Genomic DNA, 19,503 nt, shown 5'->3' with positions numbered 1-19,503 from the left:
TTTCAGAGTTGAGTTCTCAGGGATGAGTGCATCTGAATACATCTGTACATGCACATGCACACATGGTTGGCTTTGTTTCTCTAAAATGCTCTGACTTACACCCAGATTCAAGGATGGTAACCTGTCCATGAATGAACTGAGATTTGGACGGAAGGGATAACTGGATATAAGGATTAAGAGAGAAGCAGAAACAGAAAATCACTTCTTTGGCACAACAGACATAAAATGAAGGAGGAGGAATCTATTTTGGGAAAGATATCAGGTTTTCTGTATTCAATGTTGGAAGATGAGTGGGACCTCCAAGAGACATATCTGAGGAGCGTTTGAGTTGGAATTTGTTTCAGTTGGTTTTACTTTGAAGTTTTCTGGAGTCAAGGAATTAATTGAGATCTCTCAGTGAGCATGTGAAGCATGAGTTAAGTGGCTGTGCTGTATATATACCCTTCGGAGTATCCATTATTTTAAGATCCACTGAAGAAAGAGGCTCATAATGATAACAGGAAAGCAGTGAGAAGGACATGAAAACCCTGCGTGGAATATTGAGTCGTTCTTTTGTTTTTCCTGTGTGTCCAAACCTTCTCCATTGTTGTCTAACTCCAAGACTTTACATTTCCAAAGCCTCTTCATATTCAGGGCTCCCTTACTTCTCCATAATAAGGGCACTGATCCATAGTTCTGTCATTTAGGTGATAGGCATCTCTCCCATCCTGGCATTTCTCCATTAAAGAAGTGAAACGCTTTTGGGGAAGTGGAAGGCTGAATTAGCACTGGATGGATGTTAAAGATGCAAAGTCTGATTTTTCACTCATCCACCCTGTGACTGTGGTCCCTTTCAGGCACTAGCTTCATAATCTGTGAAGTGAAGGTAACATTTCTTGCTTCCCTGACTTATAGGACTGTACAGGTTGTATAAAATCACTCATATCAAGTCCTTTGAAGACTATAACGGTGAATAACAGCATTGAGGGACTCTTGTTGACTTAGCCAAAATGCACATTATCTCCTGAGGTAAGTGATAGTAGTATGGGAATTGAAGAAAGAGTTTTAGAAAGATACATTTTCCTAAAGGAACACAGCTGGCATGTTGTAGGGACAGCAGTCCAACTCAGGGTTGCCAGATGCCATATTTCTGAGAGCCTGAGCTGCAACCTTATTTCCAAATGCACATGGTGGTTCACATTCATGGGCCAAGTAAGCACTGTCAGTTGCCCTGTATATGGTAATTCTTTTATGCTTAGGAAGTTAGCTGTATTGTAATTAGTAGTTTACCTTTTGGTACAACGCCTCTAGGGTAGGAGAGGAAGAAGAGGGCACTTATAAATACAACATGTGAGAATCAATTGTACAGTCAATTATTTCATTTACCAATGTATGACAGGACAAATCCTTCTGAGGTTGGGATTATGTGCTGAGTAAACTCAGGTTTTTGTTGCTTGTATGTATTCTTCAGAAGTAGCATAGATAAAATCTATTTAATCTTTAAGTTCCAAATAAAGTCTCCTTTCTTGTGTTAGCCAGCCCAGGCCCAAACCCCCTCTCTCTTCTGAACCCTGTCTATGGTTAGTCATTAGAGACAGATATATGACCACACAAAATGCTGTGATAAAGTTATGAGGCTGACTCACCAGGCTTTGGTATCAGACTCATTACATTATTGTCATACATCATATTTTTAATTACCTTTCCTTTGCTCATATCTTTCTCCTGTTCTAGTGTGTCTAGCTTTAAATTCGTTACATCTCCGGAAGCTTTTTTTCATGTTTCCCCTCTGAGTTAGACTTGTCCTTTGCCCTCCAGAAGAAGTTTGTCATTTTGAAGATGGATTTGGACATATGAGTGTATCATCAGTATAATCATTTACAGTGCGGAAAGAGAGACTCTCAGACTCTGTGTGAGCTGGGTTTGCATCAAGGATAGAAGATAAGGAGAACAAGATGGGATGTCAATCCACATAGAGGCAATAGCCCAAACAGAGGCCTAGAACCAGAAGAGTAGAATGTGTTGAGGAATTTAAAAAAAGGCAGAAAGTGTAGAGTGAAGGTTACCAGAGAAGCCTAGATGTTGATCTTAGAAGGAAATCCTAGGAATCATGATGGGTGAGTTGGAGCCAGGTAGAGGCCCAGGAGCTAGGCTCAAGACTGAGAGTGATTCTAGACCACTATAAGCCACTGGACATTTTCAACAAAGGAATGAATTGTTAGATCTTAACTTTTAGAAAGAGGCCTCTGGTGCCCCAAACCCCAGTTTATTTGCCTGTCTGTGGATGGGAGTTTGCAACACACATTAGTTTCTTTCATCCCAGGAAGGTACTGATTGGACTCGTGACCTGCTGCATGTTTTCAGCATCATTTTCTATTAAAATGACATTGAGGACTGGGCTTCCTGAAGTATCTCACCTCTCTGGGCTGCCAGCACATATTCAAATTTCAAAACTTGAATATAGAGTCAGGATGAAGTTTTGTTTTTTTCATGGGTAGTTCTAGAAAATATGAACAGTATGGAAATTGGAGTGTGCAGACAGGGTCCATTATTGTTTATGAAGTTAGGGAGCTCTGGTCTCTTCCTGTCATTTGCTATATACCATAGGTTACCCAGATAGACTCTCTTTGCAATTAATAATAAACTCAGCCCTATTTTCTCATGTAGCCTCTGCATCCTGGTGCCCTTTCTATACCACTCTCGTTCCCCATAATTTTCCTCAGCATCTTGAAGGAGCAAAGAACCCACCACTTCTAGAGACCGCAGTGGGATCAGGATGACTCTCCTCTGCTCAAGGCTCTCCCGATGCCTGTTCTTGAATCTTGGACATAACCTTTCTGCCCCTACCCTCTGTAGAAACCTAAAGCTATGTGAGCTTTGAGGAGTAACCTCCTCCCAAGAAATGCTGTGGTTCTTATGAAGTAATAAATGAGAGAGGGTGAGCTGCTCTCCTTGATTGCTTTCAAGCCAATGGATTGCTTCGCTCAAAGACGATTAACTGGAATGCCGAGCTTTGAGTGCCAAGTCATACACTCCAAATCACTGCTGAGTCTTTGTTTCTTGAGAAGACTAACATTTGTTAGTTCTTTGGTATCTGTAGGACAGAATGATTTAACCCTTTCAGCACCTGAAGCTCCTATTGGACAGGATTAAGATACCTCATAATGAAACACATCAGAAGTAGGCCTGTGTGGAGGGCTTGTACCCTGTGCTCTCTAACTGTTGAACTGTTTATACATGGGGGTTTGGTTAAGTCCACAGAAGTTAAGTAAGTCATCCAAAATGGAAATTGGAATCTCTAAAATATTTTTGGAGGACTTTATAGCTGTTATTGTTTTCCCCTCATGTAAAGAATGGCAGACTCTTCATCAAGACATTTCCAAAGGTCTCAATCCCACAGCTTTGCTAGGAGCCAAGATGGCTGACACTACACAATGCAAGAAATGAGCACTCACATTAGAGCAGACACTTTAGGTGACTTAGGGACAAACTCTTGGAGTCTAACCCTCAGTTCCTACATCCTTAGATGTGAATATTGTATGCTGCCTGATCCGTTTTGAATTGCTCCAAGAATCAAGAAAAAAAATATGGGGACATTGTTGTACATTGTTGAAGGAACAGGATGGTAACTGTCCTGAAGTAGGTTCAGTGGACACAAGAAGATAATTCAGTAAGTCCTCGGCTGGGAGGATGAAGGTTAAAGAAATTTCCATGTAAGACTAGATAAAAATCTATCTTCATGAGCCAATATGGCAACTGATGGCAAAACCCTTATAGATTCCATAGCTCAATGGAAGAATTTATGAGAACCTCTGAGCCATCCAGTCTCTCAAATAGTTGTCAAGCTTCTAAACACAGCTCTGTCTCTTGCCTCTTCCCTTATTGGCCAGTTCATAGATTTTGCTTTTGTAGAGAAAGCAGGGAATATTTGTTAATTTTTCTTCCATGAACATGTGCATTCTTTTTAAAATTTCTTTTCCTTTTTTGAGATTACAATGTAGTCACATGATTTTCCCTTTTATTTTGCTTCCTTCAAACCCTCCCATGTAGTCGTCATTGCTTTCTTTTGAATTCATGACTTGTTTATTCATTAAGTGTTTTTACGTACATATATTATGTGTATATGTATATTCCTAAATACTTCAATACAACCTGCTCAGTCTGTATGATGTTACTGGTAAAGATGTCTGATGCTTTCTAGCCTGTTGGTTCTGGTTTTCATTCTATACAGAGAATGACTGGAGTCTCTGGATTTGATCCACAAAATTGGTATGATCTCAAGAGGAAATACTCCTACCCCCAGGACATTACCAAAAGTCTTGAAGCTCTCTCAGAGATGTTCTACTTGAATATCTTTGTCCACGGAAGCTATTGGTGTAGCTCCAGGCAAAAGACTAGTCATCATGTAAGGTCATTAATAACCCTATATAAAACCTAACAAAAGTAGTTGTTTTCTCAGCTTAGGATGGTTGTTTGGCTTTGGCTAGAAGTAGTGGTTGATCTCTAGGGGTTTGGCAGTTGAGCCATGCTGACTGGCCTTGCATTGTTGGAACTAAGGAAGGAGACTGCCTTTTCCCTGACCACCAACTGTTGCAACCACAAAACACATGGAAGTAGGTTTTTGCGACTATCCAAATGGCATACTGGTAGTTTGACTCATAAAATTTCAAAAGCCACTACTTTCTGGTTGTGACTTGCTAAGTGTACAGGGTTATAAAAGTTCATAGCTGTGTTAGGAATATTTTGTAAATGCTAAGTTTTGGTTTTGCTTTATCTGATGTTAAGATGTATGGATAGGTAAAGAGAAATTTAGGAACCATTTCTTCCTCAATAGAGGCTTTCACATATATGGTAGCAATGGTTATAACACTGTGGCTTTTATGCCTGAGTCTTTGATGCCCTTATTGTAATGGAACCCTGTACTTGAGATAGTGCTTTGACATATAAGTAGGAAAAACCCAGAATTTGAGGATAAAAATATGTAAAAGCAAGATATGTGACTATAAAAGATTTAATAACTTCTAGCACTTGTGTAATGCTCAAAGAAGGCAAGCCACACAGGTGCAGAACCCATTGTTGCCTAACAGGCACCGTGATAGAGATTGACAGGAAAGGGAAACTAAGCAGTCTGTCTAGGAGTTCAGTAGATTTTTGTTGCACCACACAGGGCAATATGTCTGTTTGAAGCTGCCATCCTTCCCTTTAGATTCCCCAAATACCCTGAGCCTATGATTAATTCCCTTTTTTAGTGTCTTGTAACAAAGAATAATTAAAAGCAAGAAGACATAGCAAGTTGATTGACAGGTAGTCTTTCTTACTCTGTCTTCTATCATCTTTATATTCATTGCCTCCGGATGCTTTGCAGAAAGTAGCTGCTTCATCATTTCCAATTTACCACATATCTAGTTCTGTTTATAGGCAGAACTTGAATAGCTTCATTTCCACCTTGATTTTACAATCCTGGGAGAAGAAATGTGCTTTGGCGTGGCTGAGTCACATGTCTATTCCTGGTTTAATCAAATGATTATCATGACAAGACTAGATTATAGCAATGTCCATTCAGCAGCTGTAAGTCCATTCAGTCTATAGGAGGAAAGATATCATAGTGACCAAGGCAGATGAAACCATTGGGTTCCCAGAGCTCCCAGAACAGGAGAAATGAAGGACATTACTCTAATAACCATGTGTGTGGAGTGGGGTGTGGAAGCAGTCATAGTCTTGAGTAGGAAATCTTGGAAACTTACCCGGGAGATTGGTTGTAGGGTTAATCCAAAGGAAGGAGGATGTGGGTCCTGTGAAGGAACAGAGTGGTAAATGAGGAGTGAATTGTCCAGACAGATTTGTTAGGGGAAAGAAATTTCAGCAATAAGAAGAAACTCTTGCTATCTGGCAATACATGTCTAAAACTGTTCCAGAAGTTCTTGATTTGAATGTGCACTGTCTTGGGTTTTAACGTCTTTGAGTTGCTTTTGTGCCAGTTGGCATGTGGGGAATTTCCATGGCAAGGCATGTTGAGATTCTCTGAGTTGTTAGTACAGTTTCTCTCCAGTGCAGAGCTGGTCAGCTCTTTATCGTTTGCCATTAACAAGAGGCTGTGTAGTATAGCCACAGAGTATGCCTTTTCTCCATCCAGAGTGCAAAAGGGGACATAAGGAAAATTAGATTATTTTTAGAAGGATCAATAATTGCCATGTTTTCCTTTCTATATAATACTACTTTTATACCACACTCCCCCAAGCCCTTGAACAGATGTTTTCACGAACATTGTTGGCTCTGTTTTTGTTTTGAAAAATGTGAAACATTTTTGAAAGAGGAGAAGAGTTAGGGAAAAAAACCCTCATAATTGATCTTAATATATATTTAATTTGGCAGAACTTGAGAGAGACTTGCTGGGACAAGGCGGGACATTTCTTTGATCTCCCAGACTTCTTATCATGGAAGGCAACAGGTGTCACAGCACGGTATGTTAATTACATGGCGGATTTTATTTGTGTTCTTCCAATCCTGGGTGTCTCTATATATATATTGCTTTCTTAACTCCCTTTGACTGGACATACTGTTTTTACATCTGCATGTGATTTTTGCATACTTGAAACATCTTGAATCTATCTTCTGCCTCCATGCATATGCCCTAGTACCATTGTTTCCTGTCTTGCTGGGAATGTGAGTATCCAAGGTGAATGCCATTCATTAAAATTGGACACATTTGAAGGAGATGTTAAAATTCAGAGTTTACTACAACTCTTTCTGAAGGTCTCTTCTAAGTGGCAAATTAAGGAGAAAAATATGCTTCCAGATATTAGGTTAGGAAATACATGCAAGGAGGTAGATGTCAGCTGAGTACATGTATTATGAACTTAGGTTTTACTTTTACGAAAATGTACTAGAATTATCCCAAACTACAGCAGTACCTATGGAAAGTCAGCAGTTGCATTTGTGTAACTTACAAATGTTAAAAATAAACTATGTACCACATGAGAGTACTTTTACAAAATACTCATTGCGTGTGAAGTTGTGGCTTCTTGCTGTGTTTGTAAGAAGACAGAGCTAGGTGTGAAACCTCAGTATGGCAAAGTGATGGTCATTTTGACCTCATCTTCAAAGTGTGATTGGACCTTTTTGTCAGAATGTCTTTTGGGACTACCAGCCCCCAAATAATGACATGGAGACCTACTATTAATTATGAAAGCTTGGCCTTTAGCTTAGGTTTGTTCCCAACTAGCTCTTATAACTTAAATTAACCTGTTTCTATTAATCTACATTCTGCCATGTGACTTTTTACCTCTGTCCCATTCTGCAAGTCTTACTTCATCCAAGTCTTTCTGGAGTCCTTTGAGGTCCTGTCTTTGCCCAGAAGCCCCGCCTCACCAATCCTGCCTAGTTATTGGCCATTTAGCATTTTATTAAACCAATCATAGCAATTCATCATCACATATACAAATACCCCACAACAGCAAAGGGGTGTGTGAAAATGATGGATCACCTGACCAGAAGGACTCAGGATCTGTACCTTGCAACCTCTGAAGACAAGCAGCAGTTGGCTAGGGCAGATAAGGCTGTGTAAGTTGAAACAGATGCTACTGGATTGATTAGGTAGGCAGATATTGTATCTAAAAGTCAGCACCTTCGGAGGGATGTAGATCCTCCTCCCTTTCCTTAGTTAAGCTGGGGAAGAGCAGAGAGCAGTGAGACTTCCTCTTCCACCTGTCCTTATAGGGCTAGGACCTTTCCTTGGGGTAAGCTGATAAAAGTGATAGTAGCACAGGGGCTCCCAGAGAGAGATAACAAAGGATGCGTTCCACAAGTTCTTCTTTCTTCATGTCATCTTCCCGCTGCCACCTTGTGAAAGGATCATTAGCCAGAGGCCCCTCAGGGTGGAACGGGTCCATGTACCTGTGAGGATGACCTTGGCAATCCTCAAGTTCTCCACCTTGCTTAAGAGAGAAGGCTGGAGACTTGCAGTTCGCCCTGGACAGTGCAACTTGTCACATTAGAGTCCACTATGGAGGGCAGCGTGTGCATTAAGTTCTCATTCTCAGCATTGTTTTGTTTTGTTTGTTTGTTTGTTTTTGGTTTGGCATTGTCTAAAGCTATTTCTGAGAGGATCTTTCCTTAGTCACTCTTTCCGCTTTTACGCAGTAAAGACTAAAACATTAAGTTATTTTAACCAAATATATGTATTAATCAAAGCTTTGCTACTAAGTTGTGTGTTTTCAGGGCTGGAAATGAAGCCAAGATGGGGCAGCATCTGGGGCCGCTGCTTGCTGCCGCCACTGCCACACACACCCCCCGTTTTTGTCTTCTTCCTTATCCTCCTTCCTCCCTCTCTTTCCCTGCCCTCTCCCCCTTTTCTCCTTTCACCCTCACCCCAAAATCACTCCCAATTCAGCTCAGTTCTTTGATTTCTCACTGGTTCTTACCAATGACTTGGATGTTGAGCATACTCATTTCCTGTTATCTCCTCCTGCATTCTGACACCGACGTTCCGGCTTTTGGAGGCTAGCCTTGACTAAAATGAACTTCACCATATAGCATGCTTACCCACACTACGGTCACACTGGGATGTCTGCTTCTCAATAGCAGTGTGATCTTGGGCATATCTCTTTTCTTTTTCAAGTCTTACTGTGTATTCTTAAGTTGTGATCACATCCCTCTGCAAGCTGGTGAGAGCCCCATTGAAACTATTTTTCTGAATTAGCTCTGGTATAATGATCCCCTGAATCATTTATTGTATTATCTGTGTGTGTGTGTGTGTGTGTGTGTGTGTGTGTGTGTGTGTGTGTGTGTGTACCTTTGTGTGGACATCTAAATTCAAAGTTCAATGTTTTCCTTGATGGCTCTCCATTTTTATTTGTCGAGACAGAGTATTACGCTAATCCAGATCCTGGAAGACTCTGACTCTTGGTTTTATAATAATTGGCTGTCTAGTTCCCTCTTTCTGACAGTCTTTACATTAAGTTCCTGATACAGTACACAGAAGTCCCAATGGTCTTACCATGTTCCGTCCACGGCAAGTTGTCTCTCTAGCCTAGTGTGCTTTATTCATCTGTGAGTCAGTCCTTTTGTAGTTAGTGACAGTTAGATTCTGTGGATAAGCATGCTGTGTGTACTAAGGCACTTGCAAACGAAAAGTCCCTACTGTCTGTCCCATCTCCTAGAACAAGGGAATTCAGGCCTGACATGGAATGTGTCAAAGTACTCTGGGCAACAGAACAGGAACTTGGCACCCAACAAGTCAAGGAGCGGTTCAGGTTTGGCGTCCATTTGGCTCTTTCATGTGCTTGTTTTGGGTGGCTTTGGCGAAGTGAGTGCCAATAAAGCCAGAGGGTGTTTTTCTTTTTTGTTATTTCAGGCTAACAAGGGATTGAATTTCACCTGGTCTAAAGGTTACAAGCTTGTCTTTGGCAATAACAGTGTAAGAAAGTCCTACTTCCTGCTTCCTCCTTCTCCCCCTGAAAAAAATGGAATTTTGTTGTTTTCATTCAAAATGCACTGAGAAAATCAATCCTGGGCCTCTGATTTGTAACTCATGTCAACAATTTCTACTGTACTAATGAAAAGGGTTAATGCTACTTCAATAATAATAATTAACAATAATAATAAATGATTATCTTTATCAAGGGCCTTTCTTTTATCTACAGTAAGCATATTGACAAATGTTAACTCCATTGGTACTCAACAGCCATCTGTTAGAGCAGGTGGTGTTAGTACTATTTTGCAATTTAAGAATCGAAAATTGAATGTGTCAGTAATTTGCCACATCCTAGCCGCTGAGTGGGTAACTGTTCAGATCGTGAGAAGTGGTTAGTCAGAAATGTGAATAATAAAATTGTTCATAATCAGACAAAAACATATTCATATGCACTCATATATTTGTATATAAATGTCCTCTACAGAGATTTGAGGTGATTTTTAGTACACAAAATAAGAACAGGGCTGTATGTATAGCCTTCAGTCACCCGATCAATGCACAGCACAAAAGAAAACAAATGTCAACACAAAGAGAAACAAGCAAACAGTGATTAAAGTATAAAAAATTTAAGAATAAAGTGAAAATAGTAATCCAGTGACCGAGTCAATGCTTCAAATGTTGCAGAAGTTCTGTGTTTCTTTATAGTTTTGATAGATTTATTTGTAAGCTTCTTGGTGGCCCGAATGAAAAGGCAGCATGGGCAGCCGGACCAAAGAGATGAATACATGTAGCTGTCTGGAGAACTGGAACCTCGTCAAACCTAGTGGATCTGACAAAGAACTTCCCGACATTATTAAAGGTTCTTGATATTTCATAAATCATTTATAAGGATGTTCTATTAATTCAATTATAATTTTAAATAAGCACTTGAAAACAGTTTTAAGTTTACAAGAACATCGTGAATGTATGCGCAAAGCATTCTTAGATGCCAGATGCCAAATTTCCTGTAACTTACATATTAGTATGTGGCATATTTGTTATACTTAAGGAACCAGTGTTGGCATATATCATTAACTATGTTTTTTGTTCAGATTTCTTCATGTAGTGGTGTGTGACACTGCTCTTGGGAGATTTGAGCAAATGACTGCCCCTTCAGACAGAACCAACAACACACCAAAATACATGCACCACAAAAAACCAGCTTGATGAACCAGTGAGCTTGTTACTAGTTACTTACAGGAATGTGGGTGGTGGGTTACTTACAGGAGCCTAAACCACTCTAAGACAGCTGCATCACAAAATCCCACCATAGCGTGGGTGTCAGTTCACCAAATCTGCAGTTTGCCAGCAACTTGACAGGTTGGAGAGTATCTCTTTAAGTCAGCTCAGCTGGTTTCTGCCCTTCCCCATCAGCTTTGCTGTTCTGAATGTTTTAGTTATTTAATATGTCTGAGAATGTCTCAGTAGTCCTTTCCACGTATACACACTTGGAGAAGGAGAATCCTACTACAGCTGGTTAGTTTCAGGGGCTTCCTGAAGCTTTTGAGTTGTTTGCTTTTGAGGTTAAGGAGCATCCCTACAGGGTAGAATGTTTCATGCTCCCCTTTCCCCTAGGGCATCATGATTTATGAGCTTCCCTTCAAGGTACAAGATTTTATTGAGGTTTGGAATTTGCTACACGACACCTTCACTTTTTATCCTAGATGGCCTTTCTTGGTTCCACGATACTGTATTGATTGGGTACAGCTTTTTAGCTTCCATTGGCTGTCCTAATTTATCAGACTTTCCTTGTTATGATGATCTTGCGAGTCCGCCTTTATGACTTTATCTGATGTTGTTCTCCAGATGAATATGGGTGGTCTGTTCTGGGGTAGTACGGTGCTCTCATCACCCTCGTCACTGTGTTGCTGCTGTTTGCTTCACCGGCTCAGTGTTGTGTTGTACTCTTTGGGAGGGCTTCCCAGTGTACAGCCCACACTCAGAGTGAAGTGTTGTGTTGTACTCTTTGGGAGGGCTTCCCAGTGTACCTCCCATGCTCACAGAGTGAAGTGTTGTGTTGTACTCTTTGGGAGGGCTTCCCAGTGTACCTCCCATGCTCACAGAGTGAAGTGTTGTGTTGTACTCTTTGGGAGGGCTTCCCAGTGTACCTCCCATGCTCACAGAGTGAAGTGTTGTGTTGTACTCTTTGGGAGGGCTTCCCAGTGTACCTCCCATGCTCACAGAGTGAAGTGTTGTGTTGTACTCTTTGGGAGGGCTTCACAGTGTACAGCCCATGCTCACAGAGTGAAGTGTTGTGTTGTACTCTTTGGGAGGGCTTCCCAGTGTACAGCCCACACTCAGAGTGAAGTGTTGTGTTGTACTCTTTGGGAGGGCTTCCCAGTGTACCTCCCATGCTCACAGAGTGAAGTGTTGTGTTGTACTCTTTGGGAGGGCTTCCCAGTGTACAGCCCACACTCAGAGTGAAATGTTGTGTTGTACTCTTTGGGAGGGCTTCACAGTGTACAGCCCATGCTCACAGAGTGAAGTGTTGTGTTGTACTCTTTGGGAGGGCTTCCCAGTGTACAGCCCACACTCAGAGTGAAGTGTTGTGTTGTACTCTTTGGGAGGGCTTCCCAGTGTACAGCCCACACTCAGAGTGAAGTGTTGTGTTGTACTCTTTGGGAGGGCTTCCCAGTGTACAGCCCACACTCAGAGTGAAGTGTTGTGTTGTACTCTTTGGGAGGGCTTCCCAGTGTACAGCCCACACTCAGAGTGAAGTGTTGTGTTGTACTCTTTGGGAGGGTTTCACAGTGTACAGCCCACGCTCAGAGTGAAGTATTTTCCTTTAACTTCTGGAGGGCAGAAAGGCTGTATATGTCATTGTGAATTGTTTTGTATCGGAAAATTGTCTTTTCAGTTCACTTATTTTTACTGACTTGAGCCAAAAGAAGTGGATGATTAGGCTTCTCAGGTTCAAGAGAAAATGTATATTTTCAGATGCTATGTGCTACATTTTCTGAGACATTACATGCTACATTTTCTGAGACATTTGTATATCCTAAGGGAAAACAGGGATGAATTTTCTAAAATTTTGAATTTATTTTCCTTTGTATCTATATACTTTTATTTTCTGCCCACGTCTACAACAATATAAAATTCTATGTAGGGTCTCACTGAATAGTTTTTCCCTTACTTTAAAGAGATGAAAATGTGGTCTTTAGGAATTGGATGTGGTGATTAGTGCCTATAATCCAAATCCTTTGGAAGCTGAGCCATAAATTCAAGGTCAGCCTGGACTACACAGTGAGCTGCAGGCCAGCTGTGTTAAAGGATGAGATGCTACCTCGAAACAATAAGAATAATAGTAACAAAACCATGCAATCTCTTTTAAAATATCAGTCATTTCCCTAATTTGGTTAGTTCTTTGTGTATCTATCCGTTGGGTTAGTAAGAAATATTATTTGTCTTGTTCGTTTTCCCGTGATTCCTTGCTTTATTTGTCAGGCAGTTGTTCTTGGACTGTTGATCTGTAGACATTTTATAAAGTAATTTCCAGAAGCTCAAAAGTAGCGTTATTATTTATGATCTTATTCCAGTTTTTCATTTAATAATATCTTATTTTTGCTATCAGTATTATTTGAAAATAATATCCTGAACTTTTTTTTTTGGTTTTTCGAGACAGGGTTTCTCTGTATTGTTTTGGAGGCTATCGGTCCAGCCCGGCCTCGAACTCACAGAGATCCGCCTGCCTCTGCCTCCCGAGTGCTAGGATTAAAGGCGTGCGCCACCACCGCCTGGCTATCCTGAAATATTGTAATCAATTATTATAACTATATCCATCTTTTCATTTTGGGAGGGGCTTAATACGGGGTTGTAATAATTTGAATCTTGAAATGTCCCCAAGGCTCCTGTGCTGAAGGCTTGGTCTGTGGTCTAGGTGCTGAGGGGAAAGGGCAGAACCTGTGGGTGATGGGGCCTAATAGAGACAGGTAGGTGTCCCAATTGTGGTGCTTTCTCTCTATTTGCTTGTCCATAGCCATGAGATGAGCAGATTACCCCACCAGGAGCTTCTACCTTAATGTGTAGCAATGTCACAACCCTACAGCCCCTGGGGGTAAACACTTACAGACAGTAACTTCTGAAACCGTGAACCAAAATAAGCCTTTTCCTCCTACAAATAAATGACCTTATATATTTTTTCATAGTAAGAAAAGGCTGACCATCACAAGGATCTTGTTTTAATTCACAATTTCTTATTAAATGCCACCTGATCACCCCAAAGCACCAATGTTTTGTGTAACCGCAGTGCCGTGTGTCACTTAGGATGGTTAAAATTAGTCCTAATCCTTTAAACCTCTTGCAGGTATCTTGCTCTTAAAGGTTTTGAGGGCTACTTACGTTTTCCCTTGATACTAGGGTTCTGACTGGTAGCAACATCATACAAAGAGCATAGGCTAAGAAATGCACTCTTTGAAAATACCAGCTTCCCTCTAATGTATAGAACTGTGGTATACTGGGTGGATAAAGCAGCTCAGAAGTTCATGGTGAACACCATCTGCATGTTCATGTGTTATGTATACACATATGGCAACTGAGCAGGGTGGAAGACTACACACACCAACTGCAGCCTACATTTTGGATCACACTTAGTAGTCTGGATACAGACCTGCTCACATGTCCCCATCCAATAGCAGCGGAAGCCATCTGACCACACTGGAGCAATCTAGGCATGCATTGCCACTGTGTCTTTAACACAGTGACTCAGAATGTGGCCTGATGTAGTCTCTGGTCTCTCAATGATCAGATAATTTTTTCTTATCCTGTTGGAGAAAAGCAAGAAAATGGTGCGCAAGGTCAACTGTGTATGCTGGTGCCACATAGAGGGTGTACAACTTGGGTGGAAATCTCTTCCACTCCAGGGTGAGGAAGAAACTTCCACACCTAGATCTGCCTCTGGTGGTGTGTTGCATTCTATAATGTTTTCTTAGTGCTTGTCTTTCTGCATCTGCATATCTGAGATAGGACAACTTAAATAGAATTACCTTTATTGAGATGTAATTGGCATACTATGCAATTTGTCCATTTAAAATATATAACTCAATGGTTTGGTTATATTAATTTTGTATTCTATGGTATATAATTTCCCAGGTACATGCTAGAGTGGTGCTGATTATATTCACAGTGTTGTTTAAAATTTCACCAATGTTTCCAGAACTTGTTTATTATGCTAAACAAAAACTGTCATTGATCTCCTACTGCAGCTTTTACCAGCGCTCATTAACCTTCAGTCTATTTTGTCTGTTCTAGATAGCTGTGTACATTATTGACCCTTTTATGTCATTATTATTTTACTTAATGGCATTTTCAAGGTTTATGCATATTGTTATATGTGCTTAGGTCCCCTTCTCTTTTATGGCTAGACAGTAATAATATTCAATACAAACACTGCATTTGCTCATCCCTTCATCTGTTGATGAGCGTTCTGGGGACTACTTCCTTCGTTTATACCTGTTGGCTCTTAAGAATCATGATACAGTGAATTTGGCAACTTAGTTTGTTTTCACTTGCTCTTGTCTGGGACTAGATAATCTATAAATAAAAGACAATGTCTTTAGCTCACAGCTTAAATTGCTCAGTTTCTGGTTAGGGCCTCAGGCTGTGTCAACTCATACAAAAGAGCCCAAGTGAGAAAGAGTAGAAGCTGACCCGATGCATAAGATCTTGTTCTCCTGGTCTCTAACTAAGCCCCTGGTCTCAATAGAACTAACCAGTTATAAAAAAGACATCAGTCTGTTCATGACAGTGTTGCCTCCATTACCTGCCTTCCTTCTCACTAGGTCCTCCTCTTAAAGGCCAGCCATCTCTCAGTACTGTAAGAATAAGAACTAAGCTTCTAGACCAACAATGTCCAAAATGTGACAATTAGTTCATAAGGCTATGTTCAAGTACCCGCTTTTAGTTTATTGGAGTATCATCTTGGAGTTGAGGCTGGTTCATGCAGAAATTCTGTGTGTAGTTTTTTCAGGAGCTACCTTTCTGCTTGTAGCTAAAGAGAGTTCCGGTTTCCTCACATTCTTTTTTTTTAAATAAACATTATTATCAGAGTAAATTGGTCTCTTGTTGTGATTTAATAGTCTTTTAAAATCTTAGTGCTCTCTAGTGTAAAATGAAATTGACTCAATTTTGTTCATCCTCGTAGGTAAGATGTTTTGGCTAGATTTGAAGGGACAAGCAGTTATTCATGATCTGTGCTGATGCATTTTGATTCGCATTGTTTTATGGTTGTATTGAAGTATGATTTCTCAGAACAGTGTTAGATAAAATAGCCCTCCTAAGTTCTAGGAAGAATGATTCAGTCTTCTCCGATCAGCTTATTCTTGAATATAGTTAATAATGCTGAGAAATGACCTGTAAATATGAAATTTCATTTATCCTAAGTTTTGGAAGGTAAGGAAGATGTTTCTACTCTCTTCAGAAGATGTATAACCTTTATGTCTTCACTCCTGAGGAATAGAAACAATTAAAAATAATAAAGCTATAAAGGTTGATTCTCTCCTATCAATAAATCTAGAGAGAGTCTTTGGTCCATTCTAAGGGGCCCATGACATCATTATGGTTATTAATTTCTACCACTTTCTCTGTCTTCAGCTCTGAATTCATGCTTGAGATGACTTTATGGTCTACGGTATTTCTGAATGTCCATGATGAAAGGATGGCACACATAATGTGTCCCTAGCTGAGCTAGCCTTATATAAATGATTTTCCTGGGAGATCCGTGTAACACTCCCTTTGCATATCATCAACCAACACTTAAGTTTATGGTCAAAACTACCCAGAGAGAGGCTGTAAAGTGCAGGATTTCAGCCTGGCACCTTTCTACCCAAATAAACTTGGAATTTTTTTACTATCGAAAGGAAAGAAAAAAAGACAGTTGGTATTGGACAGGTTAAAAAGACAATGACAAAACAATCAGTTCTTAGTAAATTGCATTGACCAGTGTCCTGGATATCAATTTATAGAATTTCAAGCATAATCCCAGAGAACAGTTTATGTGATGCTTGTGGGGAAGATGATAAAGACTGAAGCAACCTTGGTTCAGTTTCTATCATTCCCTTATCCACTCACCCATTTATTTTTGATCTGTAGTAACAGAGTACCCATGAGATACTAATTAAGCAGCTGCAGGCTGCGCATTTCTTGAACTCTTAAAATCCATATTAAGTGATGGAGCCAGGGGCTTCATAGATGGCTCAGTGAGTACGAACATGTGCTTTTCTTGCAGAGGACCTAAGTTTAGTTTTCACTACCTATGTAGGGTGGATCACAACTGCCTGTAACTTAGGCTTCAGAGGATCCAGTGCCTTCCTTTAACCTCCACGTTCCTGCACGCATGCGCACATATCTCCACACAGAAACTCAGTTAAAATTATTTTAAAATCTTTTGGAAACATCAAGTGGAGCCAAATGGTCTTTAGCTCAAACTGTTCACTGATATTATTCACCTGGGTAGCCTTGGGACACATTTAATCCCATTAATCCACTTCCTCTTACTGAAGGACAAAGCATCAGTTTGTTTTATATAGAAAGTACAATACCATGGCTAAGATCTCTGGCAGTTTTATCTCACACCGTGGTGTGTGGTGAGGAACACCTCCAGTTGTCCTTCCTTTAGGTCAAGTTTGTCTACTTATTTCAGCAATTTATTTTAGTAATTATTTACTCATTTTTACTTATGTTGAGGCAAATTCAAACACAACTAAGTAGCTCACATGTGAGAATAAAGTATGAGCCTTTCAAAAACCAAATAAACGTGTTTGTTGCTCCCACCAAGCCCTCCAGTTTGGAGGTTCTGTCATAGCTCCTTTAGGGAGGCACTGAATGAAAATAATTCAGTACATGAAATCTTATGAGTGAATATGTAAGGGGATATGATGCTTCCCCTTGCCAGACAGCTCAGGGGCTTAATGTCCAGCAAGAATAAGAAAATGGGCCATACTGGGCCGCCAGAGGCAGGAAAGGCAGTGAAGGTTAAATGTCACACCTTCTCATCCATTCCTAAGAAAGCCCAGGTTCTTGGGATTTCAGTTCTATTGCCGTCCTACGTAGATACAGCTACCTCCCTGTCTCTGTCAGTACCTAGAGGCAGGACGGTCAAGGTGGCGTCTTACATGTTTAGAAGTAGAAGATGGAAAAGGTTAAATAAACATCCACACGGTTTGCCTTAGGGGATTGTTGCCATGTGTGACTGCAGTGACAGTGAGGTGCACCCTTTGTCTGACAGTGTTTGCTTCCTATAAGGCTCTTTCCCAGCTTCTCTGCGGCATCCATCTAGACATACATTTTGTGTGGTTGAAAGATGACAGCGAGCATGGCCGTAATTTTCCAACTGGGTTGACATACATACAGCTTTTCCTCCACTTAACCTTTTATCTTCTGAGGCCTTGAATCATCTTTAGACTTTATTTCCATCTGCTCTTTTAATTTGGCAAAGCAGAGAAATCTCAGAATTTGGTTCCTCACTTACAAATAGGTATGATGGTATATTCTCTATTGACAGTCTTGGAACTGTGGACATGATACTGAAATAAAAACTATTTTACACTTCTGAAAACAATAGATTGTAAGATATTTGCAGTGTAGCTTGCTTAGAGATACCTTTTCTTGAAACCAGGTGAGATGATCTGATGAAATGGCTTTGACCAGCCTCCCTTTTCTTAAGTTTCCCTTGGGAATAGCCAGTTAAGTCTAATCTAAGAATTAGCCCTATGGGATCCGCACTTACGTGGAAGTTCTGAGCCACCCTTCTCTTTTTCTTTCTCTTCTGCTTAGCTTCTTTTTAAAAATTAATTATATCTTCTTTTTGCTATGTTCATTTCCCTTCTCTTATAAAGGCCTTTGAAGAAAAATTTTCAATGTTATTAAGAAACTGCTGTCAGGGAACCCTTTCCTCTAAAGTCATTTAGAAGATTGCTTTCAGTTTTGTTAATGCAAAAAAAAATGCTAACCTGTATTGTTAAAATGTTCCAAACACTGCATTCATTAATGGAAACGCTCAGTTTTGTTTCTTGCCCAGGTCTTACTCCTTTCAGAATGTGAACCCTATCCCCTGGCTATCTACAGCAGTCTTCAACTCATCCATCCTCCCAGTGTCCTCACAGTTTGAAACCTCCCTGGGTCTTATCTAGCAAGGTAGCCCTAAAACTTTACGTGTTCCAAATGCCACTTTCACCTGTTTCTGCTATGCTTTACCTCTTCCCCAACACCCATCCTTGCTTTATATTCTGTATAAATTGAGCTGGAGATAGTTTCAAAGAGGTGCCTGGGCTTTTAATTAACATTGGCAGCCCGTCTGCTTGGGGTTTTGCTCTGCAGTCTCTCTGGAAGGCAGGTTGGTTAGAGTAGGGAGGGGAAGGAGGCTCTGAACTAGATGTGTTCCTGGCGGCTAGCCCTGGAGACTTAGAGCTCTGAGCCAACCATGAAGTCATTTTTGAATTTAAGGAGTCTCGCTAATCCAAGGCAGTGTCTCTTAAGTTGACAAAGGAAAAGCTGCATGATAAGCAACTCTCACTGGGAGCTCTGTGAAGCTGGGTGATTCTAAGTCTAGATTGTGCTGAGGAAACATGGCCACGTGGAAGGGTAGGCTTCCTTTCTGTTCCTCACAACTTCTCCTTTCCCCCTTGTCCTTTCTTCCTCACTTATTTGGCCCATTTAGCACTGCAGTCTGGCCTCTGCAGTGGCTTGATGTGAAATTTGAGAAACATATGTAGTTTTCTATTTCAGGAAAATGATCTCAGGGATTGAATGTGGGTTTTTTTTTTTTTTGGCTGTTAAGCTCTGATCTTGCCCAGTGTGGTTTTTTTCATGATGGGAAAGAGGCTTCAGAGTGCATTTTATCAGAATTTCATTGCAATAAGGCTTTAAGATTGGTTTCTTTACTTTGGCCCCTATCCCCTCCCAGGCCCACGACACAGTGTCATCTGTTCTGTAGAAGTGGGAAGAAACACACATTGTTCCCATTACAATGGCTTCATTGCTACTTGCACACACATGGAGAAAAAAATGGCCACTGTGTCTGTCCATCACAAAAGCGATTTTAACTGTATTTCAGTGGAGGACTCTGGGGGTGGGGGTGG

At 40.6% G+C, this 19,503-nt stretch overlaps 1 protein-coding gene across 6 annotated transcripts in view; it reads left to right on the top strand.

The window, feature by feature from the left end:
* The window catches only part of Fggy (FGGY carbohydrate kinase domain containing), a 407,006-nt gene that overhangs the window by 77,600 nt on the left and 309,903 nt on the right, over positions 1-19,503 (top strand). For 5 of the 6 annotated variants that reach the window (XM_040757148.1, XM_040757147.1, XM_040757146.1 and 2 more), the window contains exon 5: positions 6,352-6,440. The exons of the other annotated variant lie outside the window; for it this stretch is intronic. In XM_040757148.1, the coding sequence (XP_040613082.1) occupies positions 6,352-6,440 (89 nt within the window). The remainder of the gene's footprint in view (positions 1-6,351; positions 6,441-19,503) is intronic. 6 annotated transcript variants of the gene reach the window in all.

Source organism: Mesocricetus auratus, unplaced genomic scaffold (genome assembly GCF_017639785.1).
Source record: "Mesocricetus auratus isolate SY011 unplaced genomic scaffold, BCM_Maur_2.0 Super-Scaffold_100014, whole genome shotgun sequence".
In the NCBI taxonomy this organism is placed as follows: domain Eukaryota; kingdom Metazoa; phylum Chordata; class Mammalia; order Rodentia; family Cricetidae; genus Mesocricetus; species Mesocricetus auratus.
Note: the sequence above shows the minus strand (reverse complement) of the source record. Positions and strands in the feature narration are given on the sequence as shown.